Source organism: Sarcophilus harrisii, chromosome 4 (assembly GCF_902635505.1).
Source record: "Sarcophilus harrisii chromosome 4, mSarHar1.11, whole genome shotgun sequence".
Lineage (NCBI taxonomy): Eukaryota > Metazoa > Chordata > Mammalia > Dasyuromorphia > Dasyuridae > Sarcophilus > Sarcophilus harrisii.
Window position 1 is genome coordinate 401,149,532 of NC_045429.1, and position 24,492 is coordinate 401,174,023.

General features: G+C 33.0%; 1 protein-coding gene across 16 annotated transcripts in view; it reads left to right on the forward strand.

Annotated features, from left to right (window-relative positions):
• CDC14A (cell division cycle 14A) overlaps positions 1-24,492 on the forward strand; it is a 284,358-nt gene that overhangs the window by 162,441 nt on the left and 97,425 nt on the right. For all 16 annotated transcript variants that reach the window (XR_004233993.1, XR_004233992.1, XM_031967153.1 and 13 more), the window contains 2 exons: positions 16,677-16,836; positions 22,556-22,671. Coding sequence is in view for 14 of the 16 variants with exons in the window: in XM_031967153.1 (XP_031823013.1) it covers positions 16,677-16,836; positions 22,556-22,671 (276 nt within the window). In the remaining 2 variants the exon portion in view is untranslated. The remainder of the gene's footprint in view (positions 1-16,676; positions 16,837-22,555; positions 22,672-24,492) is intronic.

Consider the following 24,492-nt stretch of genomic DNA (forward strand, 5'->3'; position numbering starts at 1 on the left):
ATAATGTTAGTTCTTCAAAGACAAGAACTGTTTAAATATTTGCCTTTATATCTTCAATATCTAACAAAGGGTCTTGCACACCACTGATACTTAATGCTTGCTGAATAGACTCTAAGATACTGATCTTCTATATAAATATTTCTCTAATTATTCCAGCTCTCAACAATCTCCCTCTCCTTCAAGTTTATAAAAATATTGAACACATTTTAGCCATCAGTTACATAGTTCTGCATTGTTTCTCATTTCATGTATTAGAAATAAAAGAGAGGCTTGGCTACATATGTCAATTGATATATATATATATATATATATATATACATGATAATCCTTCAAATAGTTGAGGATGACTCTCATACTTTCTTCTGAATCTTTTCTTCTTTAGACTAAACATCTCCAACTTTTGCTAAATCATCCAATGATAAGAATGAACGGTCATTCAGAAACTTTGGTGCTTCTCTTCTGGAGATTTGCCAGCTTATTAAATAGGAGTATCTACTAACAGCATATTTTCTTGTTTGGGAAAGAAGGCATCTTTATCACATAATTCTCTTATGTAGAGGCAAAGTTATTGACACCAGACTGAAATATATATATATATATATATATATATATATATATCAATTGACATATGTAGCCAAGCCTCTCTTTTATTTCTAATACATGAAATGAGAAACAATGCAGAACTATGTAACTGATGGCTAAAATGTGTTCAATATTTTTATAAACTTGAAGGAGAGGGAGATTGTTGAGAGCTGGAATAATTAGAGAAATATTTATATAGAAGATCAGTATCTTAGAGTCTATTCAGCAAGCATTAAGTATCAGTGGTGTGCAAGACCCTTTGTTAGATATTGAAGATATAAAGGCAAATATTTAAACAGTTCTTGTCTTTGAAGAACTAACATTATATTTGATGATACAACATATAAATATATAGAAAATAGAAAGCAATTTGAGAAGGGAACAGAAACTTAACAACTAATAGGATTATTACTTTCTTTAGAAATGAGGTAAATTTTGAACTAAAAGGGTAGGATTTGAGATGAGGGAGAAGTGAGCTATGTTTTATCCTGCTGAGAAGTAAGGTATCATTGATAATATGTTGCAGTATATTTATGCCAGTGGTATTTTTTTCTATTGCCCTTTAGGTAATCTTGAATTTGAGGCTTTGAGGGTTGAGATGTTTCATTATTGGTAGATTATAAGAATAACATTGTCTTTGAAAACTGTTGGTGATAAAAAGAATAGAATTTTGTATTAGAGAGAATCTTGAGGTCATTTAACAAAAGTATACAATTTATCAAATGCAGTCCCACCTACTCTTTCTCTTATCTAATTTATTGCTCATCAGCACTATCTATCCAAGATATATATGCACTGATAGACCCTTTCATTATGGTATATAACTATGTTATAATTTGAACAACTGGAATTTTTTATCTACTTAGTTTTTCTGTCCAGACTAGTTGTTAGACTATGTTCTTTTTAAGTAGTTATGGGTCTTACCTAGGGATCTCTCTCCTCTTCTAGTGTTTAGTACTTTCCATTGGCATATGATAGATAAGTTACTGAACTCAAGAATTGGATTTTTTTTTATTCATTTCTCTTGATTATAACTATGATTAGTTCTGCTTATGGCTTAAAGTTTTTCGGTCAGTTTATTCTTTTAATTTCATTAGATTACCTCTTGAGACTTAATTGTTGTGAGTCATAAAATCATAGCATTTTCCTTTTTTAAATTTTTTTTTGGGGGTTATATATGTACCTTCATTTAAAAAAAAACACATTTCCTTGTGAATCATATTAGGAGAGAAAAATCAGAACAAAAGGAAAAACCACAAGAGAAAAAAAAAAAGCAAAAGGGGAAAAAAAGTGAATATAGCCTGTGTTGATTTACATTCAGTGTCTATAATGGCATTTTTCCATCCAAAGTTTATTGAGATTTCCTTGAGTCATTGAACTGCTGAGAAGAACCAAATCTTTAAGAACCAAGTCTTTTTTAAAAATTTAATTAAATTTTTTATTTTTTATATTTGAATTTTTTATTACAATTTTAAGAATTATAATTTAAAAAATATTTTTCTTTATTACTTTCCCTACGAGAGGTAGTTGTTTGGCCTTCATTCTTGCTTTAAAAAAAATCACTTATTATTTTTTTTATTTGTTTTCATTTAATTTTCTTATTTTATTTGAAAAAATAGAATAAGAAAACAAAAGAAAAATAGAAAAGGAATATAAAACAAAATAAAGGAAAAGAAAAGAAAATATTGCCATGTGCCCAGCAGAAAACATCAGGGAGGATTTAAAATATATAAAAACGAATTACCAGATCAAGAAAGCAATATATTAGTAAAAGAAATTATATTCATGAGTGTTCATTGATTCTTTACTTCCTTGTAAATTGTTCTTTGTTTTGCTGCTGCGCATCTTATTTGCTTTATTGTTTTCCCTCCTCTTTCATCCCCACCTCCAAACAACATACATACATACACACCCCACATACACATGTCTTTCCTATCCCTGCTGACTCTTTGCTTAAATTCTGCTCCAAAATTTGCCTTGCTATATTACTTTAACCCTCCCCTTCCCTAGGGATTCCCTCCCTTGTCTTTTTCCCTCATCTTTTGCTTCCTCACTGATCCTTCTTTATAGACCTTGGAGGGTGCTATTCCCTTCGTGGTATATTATGTAGTGTTGCCTATTGAATCCATTCCTGATGTGAGTAGGTTTTTAAAACTATGAGCCATCTGTGGGCTCTCTAAAGCCTCCATGTTAATTCTTCCTCTTGCACCTCATTTGTATAACATGGTTAACTATTTTTATCTTAAACTCTGCCATTTTTTCTTTTGAGCTACCCTATTGTTGATGTGAATCTTTAACATATACTATTACATATACTATATACTCATTTAAAAAAAAACAATTCATCCATATTTAAACAGTTTGTCCATGCTGAGTTTCTTAAAATTGATCTTTGATATTGGCTCTTATATGTTAAATTTTCTGTTAAGTTTGGGTTTGGTTGATAGTCCTGAAAAAATCTGCAAGTTTGTTAAATGTCCATTTTTTTCTCATTCAAAATTATAGACAATTTTGCTGGATATGATATTTTTGGTCTCAGGTCTAGTTCTTTTGATGTTGGTAAATCTGATTCCAAGACTTTCAGTCTTTTATTGTAGCTGCTGAAAAGTCTTGTACAATTTTAATCGTAGCTTCAGCATATTTGAATTGCTTTTTTCTTGTTTCTTTGTTTTGAGGGTTTCAAAATTTGGCAATAATATTCTTATGTGTTTTCCCACAAAGGATCTCTTTGAGATGTGAATTGGTGGATTTTTTTTTTCTGTTTCTACTTTCCCTTCATGTTCTATCAGTACAGAACAATTTTCTTGGATTATTTCCTGCATTATTGTGTCAAGATTTTCCTTTCGGTCACAACTTTCTGGTACTCCATCTATTTTCTTATATTTTCTTTTCATTATCTGCTCTCTAGTTCTTTCATTTTTCTAATAAGTTGTTTCACATTCTCTTCTATTTTCTCATTCTTTATAATCTGTTTTGTTATTTCTTGGTCTTTGAATATCTCTCATGTCTTCATGGTTTCCCCTTGCCCAATTCTAATTTTCAGAGTTATTTTCATCTTTGAGACTCTGTACCTCCTTTTCTAGTTGGTTAACTTTTTTTTTTTTTTTTTAATAAGAAGCATTAGTCAAAACATCTCTAATCTTAGGGTAGTGGGATGGTGCTTCAAGCTTCCTTTTAGCTCTCCACTCTGACCAGGAAGCCCAAATCAAGAGCTCCATCCTCCAGCAAGTGCCCACAGCCAGCAGTGACCCTATCCTGCTGCTTCTGCACACACCAGATGCCAGTCTGGTTCCTTCCCACCCAGGACCGAGTCTCAGCAGCATAGCTATGGTTGGTGTTTGCAATCAGCTGAGGTTCACTCAAGCTTCCTGGACTCAAACCCCAACTCGACTTCTAGGAGGTGTAAGTCTCTGGGGCTCCAGCTACAAATAGCTAGCCAGAAAGATCCCCACTTGGTATTTCTGAGGAGCTGAAAGGTGTTTGCACTTCATATGGGTTAATCTTGGTCTGGGGTCTTTCTTCAGATTTTGTACCTCCACCCTGTTCTGCCTCAAAACATTCTTGATTTTTCACCAGTCTATGTTTACCTTGAGGTGCAAATTTGTTCTATTTGTGGGGGAAATCTGGAGAGCTTGAAATTTGTCAATCTATTCTGCAGAATCCTTTTCAGAACCAAGTCTTTTATATTTGATCATCGCACAATCTCGCTGTTACTGTGTACAATGTATTCTCTGTTCTGCTTTTTTTTGTTCAACATCAATTCATGAAATCATGGCATTTATAATTAGAAAGGGAATTTAGAGATTTAGAACCAGGAGGGACTTGAAATCACTGAGTCCATCCAGTTAACTTTTCTAGGATTCAGGATCCTCATTTACAAAATTATTTGCCCAAGGTGACATAGATGATATGTCTACTCTCACTTTCTCCTCTTAGACTCATTTCTCAACTCCAGACACTTTGCTTTCTTTGCCCTCTGCTTTTCTGAAACTATTCTCTTTAATGTTGCCATTGACTTCTTTGTGCTAATAAATTCAGTCTCTCTGCCCCAGTCCTAGCCACTATTTCCCTCAACCCTCTCCTGCTTCTTGACCTCTTCCATATTTGACAATATTGATCACTCATCCCCTGCTGGATAACACCCTATTTTCTTTGTATTCGTGTGACATTGTGATTGACTTTCTAACTGTTTGACTGACTCTTATGATTATTTGCAGTCATATTTGCAGGCTCCCTATCAAGACCTCTGTCTTAGGCTATCTCTTCTTTACTCTCCATTCTGTCCTTGATCTTGTCAGTTTCCATGGGTTCTGCTGTTATCTCTATTACAAAGGACCCTTGCATATATTTATCTGTTTTGTACCTTTCATCTCACAGTGGCAAGCCTCTGCTTCTGGATCTCTAGCTGTCTGGTGGACATCTCCAATTAGATGGCGTAGACAAATTCAATTTGCTCAAAACAGGCTATATATTATCTTTCTTTTTAATTTTAATATTACCTTTATATTTTAAATTTACTTTTTTCCCATCATGAAGTACTTTTTTGTCCCCCTCTTCCCTTGAGGGGAAAAAAGAAAAAAAACCCACCAAACCTTTTTAACAAATAAGAATAATCTAGCAAAACAAATTCTCATATTGATTTTATCCAAAAATATTTGTCTTATTATGCATCACTTTTGCACTTGGAGATATGTAATGTTTTTCTACTTCTTCGGTCTTTTGGAATCATGGTTCATAATTTATTGATGACTGTTTTTATAAAAAAAAATTTGGAAGGTGGTCTCCCTATGTTACTTAAGTTAGAAGTACAGTAGTCACTTCTAATAGTGATCAGCCCAGGAGCTTTAACTGACTTCACTTTTAAGCCTCAGCTGGCTTGCTATTCCTTGATTGATCTGGTGATCCTCCATTACAGAAGGCTTACTATATTAGGGTAGACAGTCAATAGACTTTAGCTCTTCTCAATTCAGAACTTCCAAACTTAGCTGATACACTAGCCTTAACTTCCCCAATCACATAGACTGTGGCTGATCAGAGTTCTTAATTTTTTCAAAAGTTCCTTTTAACAATGTTAAATTATAATATAAGTTATTCTTGTTCTGTTCACTTCACTCTGCATCAGTTTATTTAAGTCTTCTCAGGTTTTCTCCAAACTGTTTCCTTATTTCTTTTATAATACAAGTGTTCCATTACATTTACATGCCATTATTTGTCAGCCATTCACTAATTAATGGGCACCCTATTAATTTTCAGGTCTTTGTCATCCCAAAAAGAGATGCCGAAAATATTTTTGTATATCTAAGACTTTTTCTTAACTCTTTGATCTCTTTGAAATAGAGGCTTAGTAGTAGTATTAACAAACTTGCTTCAGTCTATCTTTCTAGACTTATGATGTATTATTTCTCCTTCAATCAATTGATACTCTAGATAAGGTTTCTATTTGTTCTCCCCTGCTTACAAATATTCTTTGGCTCCATGTCTTTGTACAGGCTGTTACCCAATGCCTTAAATGCTCTCCTTCCTGTCCTCTGCCTGTGGAAAGCCTCTTGCCTTCAAGGTGTAGCTCAGGTATAGCTCCTTCAAGAGGCCTTTCTTGATTCTGTCCCAGTTGTTTGGTAGAGTCCTCTCTACCAAATCATTGTGTATTTTTATTTTTTTACTTTTTTTACTTATTTATTTATTTTGTTTACTTATTGAATTCAAGTGCTATTATGGTAGAGAAGTTCCTGACTTTTGTATTTATATCTCTAACACCTAGCAAAGAGTCTATCTAGCATGTTTTATTTTATTAACAAATGTTAATTGGTGTTAAACTCCCTCTATCAATCGCAGCTGATTCTTTTAGAGAACTGCCTGCTGTATTGCAAGATGTGACTTCCCCAGGTTCACCAGAATGTTAGAAGCAGCACTTGAACCCTTTGAAGCCACTACTGAGCCACGGTTCCTTTTACCTGTGTGCCTGGCATGTAATAAATATAATTATTTTAATAATTATTACTTACTGGTTACTTTATAATAAATATCAAAGATAGGCTTGGAACTCAAATAAGTGAATTTTTCATCTTATTTCTTTCCTGAATACTTCAAAGAAAATATATCTCCAAACAAGAGAGGACATTTCTCATGTGCATCATCATCTTGCTATGACCCACCATAAATGAAGTTCTCTTCAGAGGACAGTAGTTTCTCTTAATACACTCTTTGATTCTTAATTCCTGTAAATCAGCAATTTGTTCTCGTTAATGGTTAGTGTTGTGCTGTACTGTCATGGATTTTTATACTGTATTCCAGTCAATTCTATGTTAATTCAACATTCTTCTTTAATTGGAAACATTATTATTTCAATGCTTAAATGTAGAAAAGTTATCACTAGCTCATCTTCACCTAAAAAGTATTGATGAATGTGCATATATAGATCTTAATGGGTTTCTGAGTTGAATTGACTTGATTCAGAATTTAATATTAGGATTGGGCTAAAATAGCTATTGAGTACCATTTTAGGTAGTCATAAAAGAATGGAATAATAATGCTAAGATTAAAAAAAGAAAATCAGAAAGATTAAAAATCCTCACTGAACTTTGGAAGCAAAATTAATTATAATGAATATGCCATGTGACTTTGATAATGTATTTTTTAATGTATTCAGATGTGGTGAAAAGGAATGAAACTTTCACAAAGATTTTTTATGATTTAAAGTTACATTGTCTATGTATTTCTTAAGTATGTAAATGAAGGCAAACACAACAAAATCTGAAGCATACCAGATAATTTTTAATAACCAGGTAAAACTTGCTTCTGTTTAATTTTCAGGAATAAGAAGATTAGGTTTATCTGTTCTTTTGGAAATCTATTTACCAGTACTTGCTTTAAATGTTGACCTTAATACTTACTTTTATAAATTTTGACTTATTCCTTTAACTATCTAGAGACATTGAAACTAATGGTTACGAGGAAATGAAATTTTGATATTATTTTGAACTCATTGAGCACTGGTATTGTATACTTTTTTTGTTTTACAGAAAACAGATATAGTCTTGGTATAAAAGGCAGCTCAAAGCCTGCACAACTTACAATATTTCTCCATTCATTCCTTTCTAAGACTGAGTTTAGGTTTTTTTGGGTAACAAGAAGCTTACACTAAATTTGTCTGAATTGTGTAAATAAAGTTCTGGGGAAGATGACTAATATAGTTTTTTTTTTTAAATTGAAAATTTTTTTTTAGCAGTGATGTTAATAATGAGGCAAACTTACCATCAGTGTTACATTTTTGTAAGATGTCAAGATGCTTAAGGTGTAACTGTCTTCCAGTTCATATCACTTCCTATGGGTTTCTGTTCTTGAAGAGAGGACCATGACATATCAGGGAGGTGATGTCATAATCTGCTAGTGAATTGGATTTAAGTGAGGGGAGGACTGTTTGAGTACATAACTCAACAGACTAGACATATAAAGACATAAGATAATAATGCCTTAAGGGTCTTATAATGGAAAAAATGTATATATTATAGGAATATGGTAGAATAAGACAATTTTTTTGGGGGGGGAGAGTCACTAACAGGAAAGGTTTACATAAAAGTGGTGCTTAAATTATGACTTGATTAGACATGGAATGTTCTGTATAAGAAACAGCAAAGTCAGGCCAGTATTGATGTGAAATACCTTCTCCTATCAAGAAGAAATCCATCTGGCTATTATCAGATATAACCAATTCCCAGACTATATCCTGTTGATATAGCCTGATTGTGAGTATGGAACTCCTTTGTCTATCCCTTAAATCACTGTGCATCTTTAAACAACTTTTAAGATATTGATTAGTTAGTATACCTTTAGACAGGAATGGGACCTGGTCTGCCAGGTACAATACTCCTTGATTCCCCTACCTTTGAGTTCCCTGGCACTTCCTCTCTCTTTCATCTTCCCTTTTGAGTCCCTGCCTTTACTTCTCTGGTCTCCCTGAGAAAGCTCTCCTATAAAAAATTGGCTTATGATGAAGATCTTTGCTAAAAAAATTTTCAGGACTAATCCCATTATGAGTTACTCTCTCTTCCTCATAGTGTCTTTCCTTTCATGGTGCCCTTTTTCTTAATCTGTCAAATTCTTCTGTGGCTCTAACCTACCATATTCCTTCAATGAATCTTCCAAATTCCTTTGTAACCCTGTTGTTCTCCCAACTCTCTTTCACATTTGCCACTCCTGATGTCTATTTTACCTCTTATTGTCTGTAAACTCTTCTAAATGAACCTTCCTTTTAGCAAAGAGAATGGCTATTGTGAATTTGTTACATGTTTATTTCAAACTAGGTATTGCTACCCTGACCTTATCAGTAAGTATTTCTTGATTGATTAATGCAACTCCCTGAGGATGGAGATTATTTTTTGTTTTGTTTAGTCTTTGTATCCCTGGTACTTTATACACATAAGTACTTATTGTCCCATTAGCTTTTCCTTTTGGCTTTTCTTTGGCCAAAACTCTTGTTGATGTTCCTCTAGTCTTCCAAGCTAGAGAGTTTGAAGGGTATAAGGGAGAGGAAGATTGTGGAAGACAACTCCAAGAACAAAAGCTTTTGACTGAGACCAGTATTATCATTTTGAGAAATAAAAAATAGCACGTTTTATGTACTATTTATTGAACAAACAGTTTTAATATTTGGAGGGGGTGATTTTAGATGTGAAATACTTTAAAATATAGTGTCTAACTTCTTTGAAGTATTTGAAATGGAGATTTTAAAAGGTAATAGACCTCACAGTAAAAGCTGGGCTTTCATTGTCAACAAAAGGATATTTGCATGAAATGCTTCTTTTTGTCTGGAGTATTTGCTGATGACATTGCTTAGCAACACACAAATCACCTTTGAGATATTATTCAGCTTTTCTTATTCATGTTCCAGGGAAGTCATTTAGATATGGGTAAGATTGAGTCTTTTAATCAGAAAGAGTAAAAAGTGTTGTTTTTCAACTTTCACTTTTTTGCAGTTTGCAGCAGCAGCAGCAGGACTTTAAGTTTCAGAACTGTTTGGAGATCTGGGAGTTTTTTCATTTTTTATTCCATTCTCTTTTATCTCCTCTCCCCCTCATCTATTTTATGCTTTTTAGCTTCTGTTAATAAAAGTACAAAACTAGAGCCTCAAAAGCCCATAATAAAAATAAACCAACCATGAAATAAATAAGCCACTTTAGTTCTAATCTGAAAGAGAGAGTTGAGTGGTGGCTAATTATGAATCTGCAGTCAGGTATGAAGACAGTACTGCAATGATGGAGAGTTACAGGGGGAAACGTTAAAGCAGAGAACTTTATTTATTTTGGTTTGGTTGGCTTTGTTTTGCTGATGATTCCTGGTCTCAAGTGTAGAAACTTGAAACCAAAAGAGATTCTTCTGATAAGCTCTATTAACTAGTCTAGGTTGTATTTTGATAATAAGAAAGAAACTCAAGAGCTGATTGTGTTGAATTCATTTTCTTTGAGGTTAAGGTGAAGGAGGGAGCCTTTTTTCTTGGTCATGTTTGGAAACAGATACCTGCTTTGAAGGAAAGATTTCAGATTTCATTGTGAAATAGTTACAGCTAAGAAATTGTTAACCTAGAAAATATTCTGTGGTGATTTTCTTCTCATTTTATATTTATTATCTGTTCTCCTGGTCCTATTTTTGGTGGGATGAGTGCAAAAATAACTTTTGTTTGAGCTTGATAATGGATAGTCTCATCGTCCTTTTTTCTAATTTTAAAATATTTTAAATTCTTTATCCTCTCTTCATATTACTGTTCATCTTACTCATACTTACTTTTCATAGCTACTGCCTATCCTCTCACATTCTGATACTAATTCTGTCATCAAGGAAGTGATTTGATTTTTCTTTAGTACTCTGTCATAGTCACTCCTTGTATGATTTGAAAAAAAAAATTGGCACTCAGAAACCTCTTCTTTATCCAAACCAAACTGTATATTTGGCTATTGCAACTAAATTGTTCAGCCCTTTTTTTTTCTTCCTAAGATAACATTCCCTTATAGCACCTTAGTGTGGTGGGAAATTGGATTCTTGTTGTTTCTTACATATAACTTTCCATCCTCCATCTCCTCTGCACTGTGTCCCCATGTTTAAAATGGCCTATAGCCTTGCCTTTGCCACTTTCAAGTCTTAATTTCCTTCAGAGTTCAGCTCAAACTCCACCTCCTTTATTAGATCTTTCCTAATATTTTGTATTTATGTTATACATATTTTCTTTACTTTTTTTGTATGTTAAATTATGTATGTGTCTCTCTTTGCTAAACTTGTAAGCTCTAGGAGGTTGATGATTTCATTTATTTTCTATCTCTAGTTCTTGGGCCACAGTAAGTGCTTAATAAATGCTTGCTGGTTGATTGCCAGTATTCATTTAGTCATTCAACTTGTATTTAAGCACTTATTATGTACAACACACTATTCTAATCTTGGAAGATTCAAAGAAAGGCAGAAACATGTTCTTGCCCTTAAAAAATTCTAATTTAATGAGGGAGACAATATGCAAATAATTATATACATATAAAATATATAGATCATAAATGGAAGGTAGAAGTGAAGATACTGGATAAGAGTCTGGGAACTGAAAAAGAGCTGGACTTTAGTCCTGGCTCCCCATGAGTTGTCAGTGGAACTTTGGGTCAGTGATCACTAATTTGAGTCTTAGTTTCTTCATCTGTAAAATAAGTGAGTTGTTTTAGATGATCTCTAAGGTGTCTTACAGGTCTTAATTTTATATTAAAAGAGACATCTGGTTAAAATGCAGACATAAAGGGTCGTAGCCAAACCTAACTCCCTGAGTAATACTTACTGACAATGAAGAATGCCATATGAAATGATAAAATCAAATAAATTCACCATTGAGTACTTCTGTCTCATAAAAGAGCAGGAATGAACGTATTGGTACAAGGCCTCCAAGAGTATATGGAAGAAATGAAGAAAAAGATAAAATATATTAGGTATTTATTCTCTTGAAAAAGAGAACAAAAAACCTTGGGAAAAAATAGACAACACTGTTTAAGTAATCAAAACTCCAAAAATAAGAATAAAATAAAAATAACTCAATAATTCAATGAAGCAAAAATAGTAAAAACACTGAAATAATTTGAAACCCAGTGAAGAGATATCTACTATCAGGAATAAAGGACTGGAATATAGGAGAAGAGATAAATTAAGAAATATTGGACTCTTGAAAACCATGATAAAACAAAAAATCTGAACCTTAGAATATTAAAAACAATTTCCTAGAATTAATTAGGGCTGGGGAGAAGGAAAAATTAAAAAGAGTTTTAAGAAATCTCAGAATATCTCGTGAATGAAGCCTCATTTTGAACATACCCAGAAATGACAAAATCAAAATTCAGAGTTTTTGAGTTTGTACATTAAAGAAAAATTGAAGCTGTTGGCAAAAAAGAGATCAAGCACAAAGAAACAAGTCAGAATCTCACGAGACTTTGAAGCAGCTATTTGGAAAGAAAGGAAATGTTGAAGTATCATATTCATGATGCTTGGATAGTATGAATGTTATGAGGAAAGTGTCTTATAAATCTTAATGTGTTATATAAATGTGAGTTTTTGTTTGACTCCCAATAGGTGAATGAATAGGTAGTGGGAAAATAAATGAACAGCAGAGACCTTTTCACTCTGAGCCAAGGAATTAAACCAAATTAAATTTTGATTTGGAGAATATTTAAATATTTTGCTCTCCCCTTCTCTCTCAGGTCAGTAATTTAGTGAAACGTGGATTTCCTTGCCAGTCAAACTAAATGCTTGTTCACTGACTAATCAATATAGGAATGGTTTTTTTTTTTTTTAAGAAAAAAATAAACACAAATGATTTAAAACCAGGCAAGATTAAAAATTTTAAATCGCAGATTTCAGGTATGTCAGTAAAAGAATGGAGGAACACAAATATTCACTTAATAATTATTACAGATGGTTAATAGACTTTCCATATCACAAAGTAACCAAGAAAAAATAAACATTGTTTTTTTACTGTGAGAAAATTTTTCTGTTCCACTTCCCCCATTTGATTGGTTTTGTTTTTTATGATGATATCTTTTGATATCTCTTAGTAATTTAGTTTTGTGATTCCTGTTGAACAGCATATACTACAAGCAGAATACTTTTTGCTGAATTATATATGGAGTACTCATCCTCAGAATATTTTATTCTATTTATTTTGCTTTTTAAACAGGGAAAACAACCCAAAACAACCAAATCCCAACCACAAAATGAAAAGTTTGCTCAAGAGAATTTTTCAGGAAATTTTTAGAATTTCCTTTCTCTACTCCTACATATTTCTGTTTATTGGTATGAAGAATATGATTTTTTAAAAAAGCAATTCATGTACAAAGGAAAGCTATCAAAACCGTTGAGGATTTGGTTTATGTATTTGGTGGAACAATTTTTTTAAAATTTATGAAATAAAGGGGTTTTGGTTAGATGATTTCAAATTTCCTCAGAAGTATGATTCTACTGGTTATTAGGCCCTTTCCCCCCTGCCCTTCAACTTGGGGTTGAAAACAGATGGTTATTTTGTAGATATAAAGAGTTCTGGGTAACTTAGCTGTGGGTAGTGGTAGAAAGTGAAAACAGACCAAGTGTCCAGAGTGCCAGAAACAAAGAGGTATTTTTATGCATTTCTTATGATTTCCTAGACTAGTTCAAAGCACTGTTTCCAGGAAGAAGAAAAGTTATATTCTAAGAAAGGAAAATTTAGAGTCAATTTAAGTAAAAACTTCCTGATAAGCTAGATCTTTCAAAAAGAAGACTATGCTGACTCATGAAGTAATGATTCCTTCTCTCTGGATACTGTTAAGCACAATTTGGATAACTGTTTATTGAAAATGTGGAATATTGTCAATTAGATTTGGACTGGATTGCCTCAGAAACTGTCCTCCTAGTTTTGAAATTGGGGCTTTTCATATCTTGGTCATAGTTAGCAACATTCAAAAAGAGAATCAACAAGATTGAATTAGATCATCTGTAAGGTCTCTTCCAGTTTAAAATCTATGTTCCTGTGATTCTAAACTTAAAGAAGTGAATAAATAAAATTTACAGAAGTTCTAACAGTGTTAATTTTCATTGAGTAGAAGTTACAAGGTGGCCTTTGAAAGCTGAGTTGTATAGAGCAAATCTCTCCTCACTCCAGAATGTCCATCTGTCATGCAAGACGTGAAAATTGTGTCTTCCTTTATGTTAAGAACTCTCCAGAGGTCTAAATCTACATTGTGATACACGTGTGATGTGACATATCAAAAAATAAATACCAGGAGAGAAAAAGAGAGGAAGGGAGAGGAGAGGGAGAGAAAAGAATAATAATGAGGATTGAATTTCTGGGAACTGATTATTATTTTTTATTAAAGCTTTTTATTTTCAAAACACATGCATGGATAATTTTCAACATTTATTCTTGCAAAACCTTGTGTTTCAAATTTTTTTCCCACCCTTCTCCCCTAGATGGCAAGTAATACAATATATGCTAAACTTGTGCAATTCTATAATTTCTACAATTACCATGCTGTACAAGAAAAATCAGATCAAAAAAGAAAAAAATGAGAAAGAAAACAAAATGCAAGCAAACAACAAAAAGAGTGAAAATACTATGTTGTGATCCACAGATTATTTATTAAGAGTAATATTCAGAAGTATCCTTCATTATGTTCTACTGCCTTTTGTTCTTTTGCCTTTTGGCTATTTCACCTTCCCCTCAATATAGGATTTAGAACTAGAAGGGACCTGAAGGTTTTGTTTCAGAGTCTTTTCTTAGTTATTGTTTCCTATGAATTACAGATGAAGAAACTGAGACCCAGGCAGAGATCTTGAGACAAACTGGGTTGAAGTTTGAATAAGAGCCATGGGTTTGCAAGAGCAATTTGGAGAATAGAGTTAAGAATCAGAGCAAGTCTGTAGGTACACATTGCAGGAAGCAATATGACATGCTAGGTTGTGAAACATGAAGGCAGGAAGGTCCGGGTCTGAATAAGCATTTTGAGCTTTAATTTCCTCAGCTGTAAATATTTGTAGCACTTAGCTCACAGAATTGTTGTAGTTCTCATGGGATAAAAGTATATAAAAAGTACTGTGCAATTTTTAAAACACTATTTAAGTGTCTGTTACTGTTGTTAATTATGATATCATCATAGTAAAGAAGAAGTAGAATAAAGAGAGAAGAGTAATATTATTAACAAGCATTTTATTGTTTATTCAGAAGTCACCAATAGGCCAGGGAGGCAGGTACTGTGGCAGAGAACTTTGTAAATGGCTTGGAGTCACTTAATCTCTGATAAATGGATTATTATTCTCTTTGTTTCTTTAATATATGTATCCGGATGCTGACCTTTTCTCTAAGTTCAGAAGTGTACTAAATTCACTCACCAAGATTGTGTGAAATCATCCCTTTCTCCCATCACCATCCTCTCTTGCTCCTGCTGAGGTAGATGGAAGGTGGAAGAAGCAAATTCTTTTATGTTAGGAGAACAAAGAAATATGTTTTTGGTGTTATGATTTTAGTTTATTTGCAAGTACAATTTTCTAATCATACATTATGTAGTATTTCACTTCTTTTTTCTTTTCCTACCATTGGGGGAAAAAAAAAACTTTCAACAAATATGCATAGTCAGTCAAAATATGTCTCATTCTGTACCTTTAATCTATCTGTCACCTTTCCATTAGGTGGTAGGTATACACATGCTTTATCATTAGTCCTCTGGGATTATGAAGATCCTTGTAATTATTAGAGTCCCTAAGTGTTGCTTGTTTTCATAGATTTACATTATCTTTCATGCAGGCAACACTAATCCATACCATTCAATTCAATTTAACATGTCTTTGCTAAGTGTCTACAGTACATAAGCACTGTGCTGAGCACCATGAGGGAAAAAATGACAAAATGAAATAATTCCTATTTTTACACAATGAAATTTGCCATCCACCTCTTGTGGATAGAAAAGAACTTAAGATGCAGGTTAAGACATGCAATTTTGGACATGGATAACCTGGAAATTTATTTACTGAACTATGTGGATTTGTTATAAGGGTTTTATTTTTCATTTTAAAAATTGTTCAATGAGGGCAGAGCACGGGAAGGAGAGAGAAATGCTTAATAAATAAATAATTTTTAAAAAATAAAATAAAATTAAGATCATCTCTAAGGACTCTTTCAACTCAAAAGATAGTAAAATGTTTTCATTACCTAATGCTTAAAAATAGCAATACCAGTAACAGAAAGTCAGCATATTGTTTTTAGATTTAAAGGGGCTAGCATCTGCTTCCTGATAGTGCCATAAGAATTGATATTCCTCATGATGAACCATAGGCCATTAAAAACAAATAAACAAACATGATTCTTTATAGTAATTTATTAACTTTACTTTTGGGAATGTGACAAAGTATTAATCCAAAATTATCATTCTTCCAAAGTTCTCCTCATCTTAAAAAACAATTATAGTGGTCTTCAATTCACCTAAGAAAAATCTTATAAAAGAGCTTTGAGAATATATTTTCCCCTGAAGGAAAAAACTAGTTGAAGACAAAATATTTAGTCTTTATGATTGGTGACTGGGCCTGTATAGTTATCTAGTACAACACTATCTTTGGTATTTTCAGATGTTTCAATCTGGTACCTGTGAAATAGGGTTCTTCTTTGAGGGCAGTAAAAATCATCTTTAAATCTTGTTAGTCTTTCTTTTGGGGTCAATAGTTATTTTGAAAGATGGATCTAAACGCAGATTAATAATACATTTGTCAGTGAAAATTCTGATTAAAATTGAGGTTGCTTTGATCATTACACAAAATATCCACCTCTTTAAAGTCACAACAGCCATGGAAATAATGTAGTGGTATAAGCATCTGTCAATCTCATTATTTGAAAAGTGTCCATATTATAATGTATACTATTTGAAAAATGTTAGATTTGGCTTTTAGAACATAAGTGACATTTTCTCAAAATCTAAGGAATTTAATTATGGTCCATTCAATTTGTTTTCTTTTTATAAATATTTATTTACCTTGATAGCTTCTCATTTGTTAGCAGATAATAAAGTTCTGAAGGACTACATTTTATTCTCAAAATGTTTACTTTTCTTTTCTGTGAACAGAAAACAAGCATCATTGTGGGTTCAAGGAGACATTTATCGTTCCAAACTGAAAAACAGACCATCTAGCGAAGGAAGTATAAACAAGATTCTCTCAAGTTTGGATGAACTGTCAATTGGTGGAAACTATTCCAAATTACAAACGTTGGACAGATATGGAGAGGTAAATCATCTCTAGGACTATTTATATATCTCTTCTCTTTCATATTTTGTTACTATTTTATGAATATAACAATCTTAGGGTCTCAAAGCATTGGATTTTAGTGGATGAAATTCAGTAGTTAATTTATTTAATTAAAACCAGGAAAGATACTCTGTCTTTTTAAACAGAAACTGCAATAGGAAATCAAAGAATAGGAAATGACGTAATTCTGTAAATGATTGCTAGATCATTTACATAGAGCTTTATGACTTACAGAGTGATTTACAGACATAACTTCATTTGGTCCTCACAACAATTCTATGAGGTGAGTTGTTGTTATTTGTATAGGAGGAAATAGAGATTGAGAAAAGTTAAGTGACTGGTCTGTAGCCACACAGTTAACAGGTGTCAGAGGCAGGATCCAAATAAATGTCTTCTCTATTTTAAGTCCCACATTTCATTCCCTCCATCACTTTGCTGCCTCTGTGAATATAAACAAAGAAGGAATATATTGAAAGGAGGAAATTAAGAGGCAAAAGCACAAATTTTAAAACTCTGTAATTGGCAATGGTGGAAGTTGAAATTAAAATAGATGGTGAGGAAAAATTTAAAAGCATAATATAAACTACAAGTGATGTTTTTAAAGACCCTCTCTCTATACTATATTCCCAGAGTAAAATTGAAGTTAATAGCATGCCTGATCAGTGATCATGACTCACGTGAAGAATGAGTATCAATTATTGATTTATAGAATGTTAAATCTTAGATTTCTGATGGCAGAAAGTGAAGAAGAATTAAGAAGCCTCTTGATCAGAATTAAAGAGGAAAGTATAAAAAGCTGGTTTGAAGCTTAACCCCCTTAAAAAAAATTCCCTAATCCTAAGATCTTGTCAACTGATCTCATCACTTTCTGACAAGTAGAAGAAGAAATGGAAATAATGTTAGACTTTATATTCAGAGAAGTTTACTGCAGATGGTAACCGCAACCATGAAATTAAAAGACACTTGTTCCTTGGAAGGAAAGTTATGGGAAATCTGGATAGTGTAATAAAAGCAGAAGACAATCATTTTACCAATAAATGCTCATATAAAGTTATGTTATTTCAAGTAGCAATGTATGGCTGTGAGTATGGATTCTAAGGAAAGCTGACTACTCCAGAATGGATGTTTTTCAAATTGTGGTGCTGAGGAAGACTTTTGTTCCTTGGACAATTAGGAGATCAAATCAATCAATACTTAAATTAATTCATGCGATTCACTGAAAGGTCAAATACTGAAGCTGAAGCTTATGTACTTTGGCTATATAATAATAAGAAGGGATTCACTGGGAAAGACCCTGATGTTGGGGAAATTTGAAGGCAAAGGAAGAGGTCATGGTAGTAGAGGATGACATGAAGAAATAGTATCATGGATACATTGAATATGAACTTGGACAGACTTGAAGAGCTAGTAGAAGATAGAAGAGCTTTAGTCTGTGGAGTCACAAAGAATTGGATACAACTCAATGTCCGAAGGACAACAAAGAATGTTAGAGATCTTACATTACATTCTCTCATTTTAGAGATGAGTAAACTAAAATCCCAGACACATTAAGTGGGTTCACATTACACTGCTAATTAGTGGAAGAGGCAGGATTATAATCTTTGTCTCCTGATTCCCCATCTAGAGCTTTGTCCATGACTGCCTCCTTATACTCAAAACAAAGATGAACTATTTTCTTTAGGGTTTTTATATTAAGATGATACAAGCTGGAATGATCAACAAAGAAATTGAAGATTCACATTTTATTAGCTAGAAATCTGTTAGAAATCCATACTAGAGATAAAAGTAATGTATCCAAAGGATTAACAAAATAGAGTAGTAAATGTATTGTAGTTATTTTGGACCAGAAGAAGAGTGAATATTGGTAATGAATTTTCTCAGAAAAGGCTACCAGATTGTTGGTCAGTTGATCAGTTTATTATCAAGGGTTTGAGAAGGTTTGGGAAGGATGGAAAAGGATGAGTAGTTCCTTTTGAGCTAGACTAAGATAGAGGCTTTTATAGAAAAAGGAATGGTGTGGACTTATTTTAATCAAATAATACAGCATTAAAATTTATTTTCCTCAACACTGTGCTTAGTATTGTAGATACAGGGCAAAAAATGTGGAAAAAAGACACCCTGTCCTTGAAGAGGAGAGACAACATGAAAAAAAAAACTGTGTATAAAGAAGATATATACAGAATATATTGGAGAATAATCCCAGAAGGAGGGCACTAATTTTAAGAGGGGGTCAAGAAAGGCTTCCTTTAGAAGATGGGATTTTAACTAAGAGTTGAAGGGAACTAGAGATGCAGAATGAGGCAAGAGAAGGGTCCAGATATGAGGGAATGCCAGTGGAAATACATAGTTAAAAGGAGTTGGCATGTCTTGTGGAAGAGATAAAAAGGAGATTACCAGTGTCACTGCATCATGGAATACATGGTAAAACTATATAGTTAGGAGTAAAAACATCTGAAAATACAAGTGAATTTTTTCAGTGATTGAGAAAAACACTTAGTGTGAAGTAGTAATGTTCAACTTTCTAAATCACAAGTTGCATTAAATTAATTTCTGGAAATTAAGAAATTAGTTTTCCTCTTTTTTGAGGACTCCAAGTTCACCAAGCTTCTATTTTTAAAAAATATATTTTATTTTTGTAGAAGATCAATTTATAACTAGACAAGGGATTGGTACAATATTAATAGAATGTAAAGTATCTGAATAATTAATTGCACATCTATTAAAATGACCTCTTTTTTGTTGTACCCTTTAGCTCCCTGTCATCTTTTTCTCTTCCTTCTCCCTGTTTTCTTCTTTCCTCTACTCTTATTAGAAAAAAAGTGTTTTGCTTTTATAAGTGACTATTATAATTGCCCAAATAGAGGAGGAGGAACTGTGAAAACAAATAAAAGTCATTATAAACTAGCACTTATTGTAAGTAAAATTACATATGTAGAAATTCAGCAGTGTTGTGTGTGGTGTTTAAAACTGGACATCACTCAAGAGAGAAGATGGAAATTTAGGATGACATTATGGTTATGGTTATGTGGCATAGTACAAACAAACATATGGGAATCTTAGAACCCTTGATAGTTTGAAACAACATTTCATTTGACCAATTGCTATTACAGCTTAGTGAAGACCTGTTGCTTACTCCACTGGTATAAGCTTCAGGATTTTCACTCTTAGGATTTACTCTTTAAATGGAGTAAGTTCATTGGTTGCTTCTTTTCTTGCTCCCTGGTACGCTTTTATTTCTCTGCTATGCTCAAAGGCTGTCTTCTGTAAGAGGATTTTTCTCATCTCCATACTTGTTAGTGATCTCCCCCTTCCTCCCTTTTCTTCTCCTTTCTTCCTCTGAATTGACATTATTTGGAATAACTTTTATACATAATCTGTGTAGAGGTTACTTTCTGACCAAGAAAACAGAAGTTCCTTAAGAATAATGAGAAAAAACCTTTTTTTCTTTGTATCTCCAGTGTCTGCCACATTTGATGCTTAATAGCACTTATTGAATGAATGGCCACGAAAAAGTTTTGTCCCAATTTTTGTGGTTCTGAGAATACTTTTTTTGTTCTTCTGAGAATACTTATACAACTTTTTCTTTTTTATATTGTAAAATTCATCTCAGCAGCATTCACATAGTGACAGATGTTAAGGATCTTTTAAGTGTTGTTTATATGTAAAGATTTTTTTATTAGTGTTCAGTCATTTAAATTATGTTAAAACTTTGATATAACAGTTTTATATAAAACAATTTTTGGTATAAAGCCAATCTCTATCTAAGGAAAGGAAGGGGAGTTGAGTTATCAACATATTAAAAGGCCTACTATATTTATAAAGTGTCAAGAAAGAAACTGTTATTGTGAAGACCAAGAGGAAATCACTTTTCAGAGGGTGGAATTTTGGATCGTTTGTACCAACAAAATAAAAACTGTTGTGAAAGCATTTCTTTCTTGAAAATCTTATTTAATATCTTAATAAATTCTTCAGCATTTATCTTTAAATCATGCTGGAGATTCTTAACTGTTTTTGAAACTCTTCTTAATAGTGTATAATAATGGAAATAAAGGGCATATTTAGAGATAATTTGGTTCAGCTCCCTGTTTTCAGACATTAAGTTTATTAACTATTTCATCTAAGAACAGAATGTTACTCTTATTTTTAAAACCCTCTAGAGGTGTTTGGTGTACAGTGTTTTATTCTCAAAGAAGTATTTACATGTGAATGTGATATTTCTGTAAATGCATTTATGTTTGTTTTCTTTTTCAGTAACACTTTCTTGTTCCCTTTCCCCAGATTGTTTCTTCTTATTTTCCCCCCTTTACACATATTGTTCCAAGCAAGTTATTGACATGATAATAATGAATTTATTTTTTATTCCCATGTCTTATAAGGCTTTTTGCTTATATTCTAATGACCACAGGATAGTGAAGCTGAAAGCGACTTTAGGGAGCATCTAGATAAATCCCCTGTTTCACAAATGAAACTGAGAATCTGCAGAAATGGCTTATTTTTTTTAGGTCACAAAGCAAGTTAGTGGCAAGAGCTGGGATGAGAATCCCAAATCACTGTTCTTTCCATTAAAAAGTCATATCCATGTCACTGATGGCTCAGATATCTTGTTCTTTTCTTCTTTTTTAAAAAATTTCACATATTATTTCTTTATATTTCTATGGTTTTTTCTTCCATTACTTTCAGTGCCCAGATTTATATTTGATGTTATAGTTTATTTGGCTTAATTTCCATCATAAAGATGCGTTTGATTAATTAATGCATCTAAGTTTTAAACTGACTTATGTCCTGAATGAAAGTCAGTATGGTATAGGGGGGCTAAAGTGTCACTGGACCATTAAGACGATCCAGAAGAAGACCTGGGTTCAGGTTCTGCCTGTGCTATGTGCTAACTGTATGATCCTGGACAAGTCACTCAACTTAAATCCAACTCTCTCAGTTGCAGAAGAGATAGTGACCATTGATAGAGGGGAATTTCCTTATCAGATCCTTTAGAGAAGAAATTCTTCAGCTTCTTTTGTTTTATAGATGCCTTGTAAGAATAATTTTTATACATCTATAAAAATTCATAGGATTACAAAGGAACTAATTAATTAGAATAAAGTTACCAAAATAGTCAATAACCAGGTTTGTGGACTCCAGGTTAAAAACCTTCCTGCTTTGTAGTCATCTGTCTATTCATTATTCTTATATATGTGGACCTATAATAATGCCATGAGGAAGTTATCATCCTAGATGTATGTTTAGTTTTCAAGAATGAAATTTTGATGATAGAGAAACAAATCCAATGAAGAATGGGGAACTCTCTAACAAGATAGATGTGAATGCTTAGGGAACTTAGGATTTTTAAAAAGAGTTCTTCAAAGGATGGAATAAAGAGTAGGATGGAGAATGATATTTCAAACTGAATGTTCTATAGGCATCTCATCTTCATACTGTCCAAAATTCAGCAAACCTAAGTGTAAGAAATGAAACTTCAACCCTGATCTTCTAAATTCTATTTTCTGTATTCTTTCCCCTCTACACACAGATGAGTATCTCTCTGCTTTTGAATTTGATGTTTATATGTCCTGGTAATAAACATACACATGATTTATGACTTTGGGGGGGGACTTTATTGTTGTATTAGAGAGCATTGTAAAAAAAGCAAAATTACTGTGGATAGCTGTTATACCAATCTTAGACTTTTCAAAAATTTTTCCAGGGGAGTACCGATGATGATGTAGATTTGGAAATCAAAACCGCCATGACACAGGGAGACAAACTTCGTGCCTTAAAAAATCAAAGACAGCCACGCTCTTCAACAGCTAGTGTTCTTAGGTAAGTTGTTTGGATTGGCTCTGCATGTATTTAATTCAGAATCAGTTTCCTTTGTCCACACACACACACACACACACACACACACACACACACACAGTTTGATCTCTTTTCCATACGTCCCTTATATAATCTAGTCCACTACCAATATTTAAAATTTCTTTATTTTTCACTTTGAATTCATTCACTTCTTCATGTTATAGACAACAATTAACTTAAGATATTTGTGTAACTACATTTTGCTAAAATGAGGATACAACACTGTTCCCTTCTGTTTGCTGCCAAGCCCTCCTTCATTCCTCCCCAGCTTAATTTCTGCTTCCGAGTAATATCAAGTTACTTTAAAGCTTTCCTAATTGAACCTGATTTCTGTGCTCTAGACTTTAAATCTAACATTAATTTAAAAAATATTTGAATGAGGAAAGATGGAAGCAATTAATGCAGAAAGAAATTTTATAAATCTCTTCAAGAGATCTCCATTTTTCTGTCTTATGTGGTGACAACCAAGGGAATGATGTGGGTAATGGTCATGAAGAAGTGGTCAGAAAAGTAAAATCAGAACCAAGAGAGAGCAGCCCACCTAGAAGATGATGAGGTCACTTATCCTGGACACTCACTTAGAGTGATATCAGCAAGGGAGACTTGAGAAATGATCAGCTGAGAGGAGAATGAAGAATAAGCAGAGAGTAGAGAACATCAGGACGAGAGTTATGTTAGAAGGATGAAGATTAAGAAGAACTCATTAGGTTTGCAATGAAGTTTGCAATGAAGATTTTCATTTAAAAAAGGAAAGGGGCCATTAGATTGCAAAGGGCAGAGAAGTGAAGGACAGAGAAGAGGAAGTGGAACATACTCTGTCCACAGCTTCTTTTTTAAGTTTGGCTATGAAATAGAGCAGAGAGATAGGATGATTATTTGAGTGCCTGCTAGATTTTAGGGAGGATTTTTCAGAATCAGGGGATTTTCACATCCTGCTTTGCTGTACGTGCTGTCTTGGGTCCTCTTCTCTCTCTACACCTCATTAATTCCCATGGATTTTCTTGTTACCTCAATGACTCCCGAATCATTATACCTGACCTTAATCTCTTTTGAGTTCCAGTTACACATCTTTATTTTCCTATTGGCTATTTCATCTCCACTTAAAGATAGTTATTTCATTAAACATTGGTTATTTCATCTCTACTTACACATGTCTAAAACAGAACTCATTATATTTTCCTCCACTCTATTCTTGGCCCTCATCATGTATCACTTACATTATTGCAGTGACCTCCTAATTGGTCTCCCCCTTCCATTTCTTCCATGTAGCTTCCAAAGTGATTTTCCAAAAGTGCAGGTGAAACTCACCTGCTCATTAAGCACTAATGGCTTCTTAGAGCCTCTAGCACCAAATATAAACACCTCCCTTTTAAATTTCTTCACAGTCTGACTCCAGTCTACTTTTCCAACTTTATTATAGTATTCCCCTTCCTGCACTCTAGTATACATCTCAACCTGTCTTCTTGCTATTATTTAAACATCATATTACATCCTCCATCTCCACACTTTTGTACTTACTATTATTATTTCTCAGAATGTGTACTCTTTATCTCAGCCCTTTAAACTCTTATTTCCTTTAAAACTTTATTCAAGCACCACTTTCAACATGAAGCCTTTCTTTTTCTCCTCAGCTGCTAGTTCCCCCTCTTCCAAATGACTACATATGACTACATACTACAATTAGAAAATTTAAAATTTTAAAATTAATATATATATAGATAAATATCATATGCATAGTATGTGTGTATACATATATTTATTTGTAAATATGCTGTTTTCTTTGAT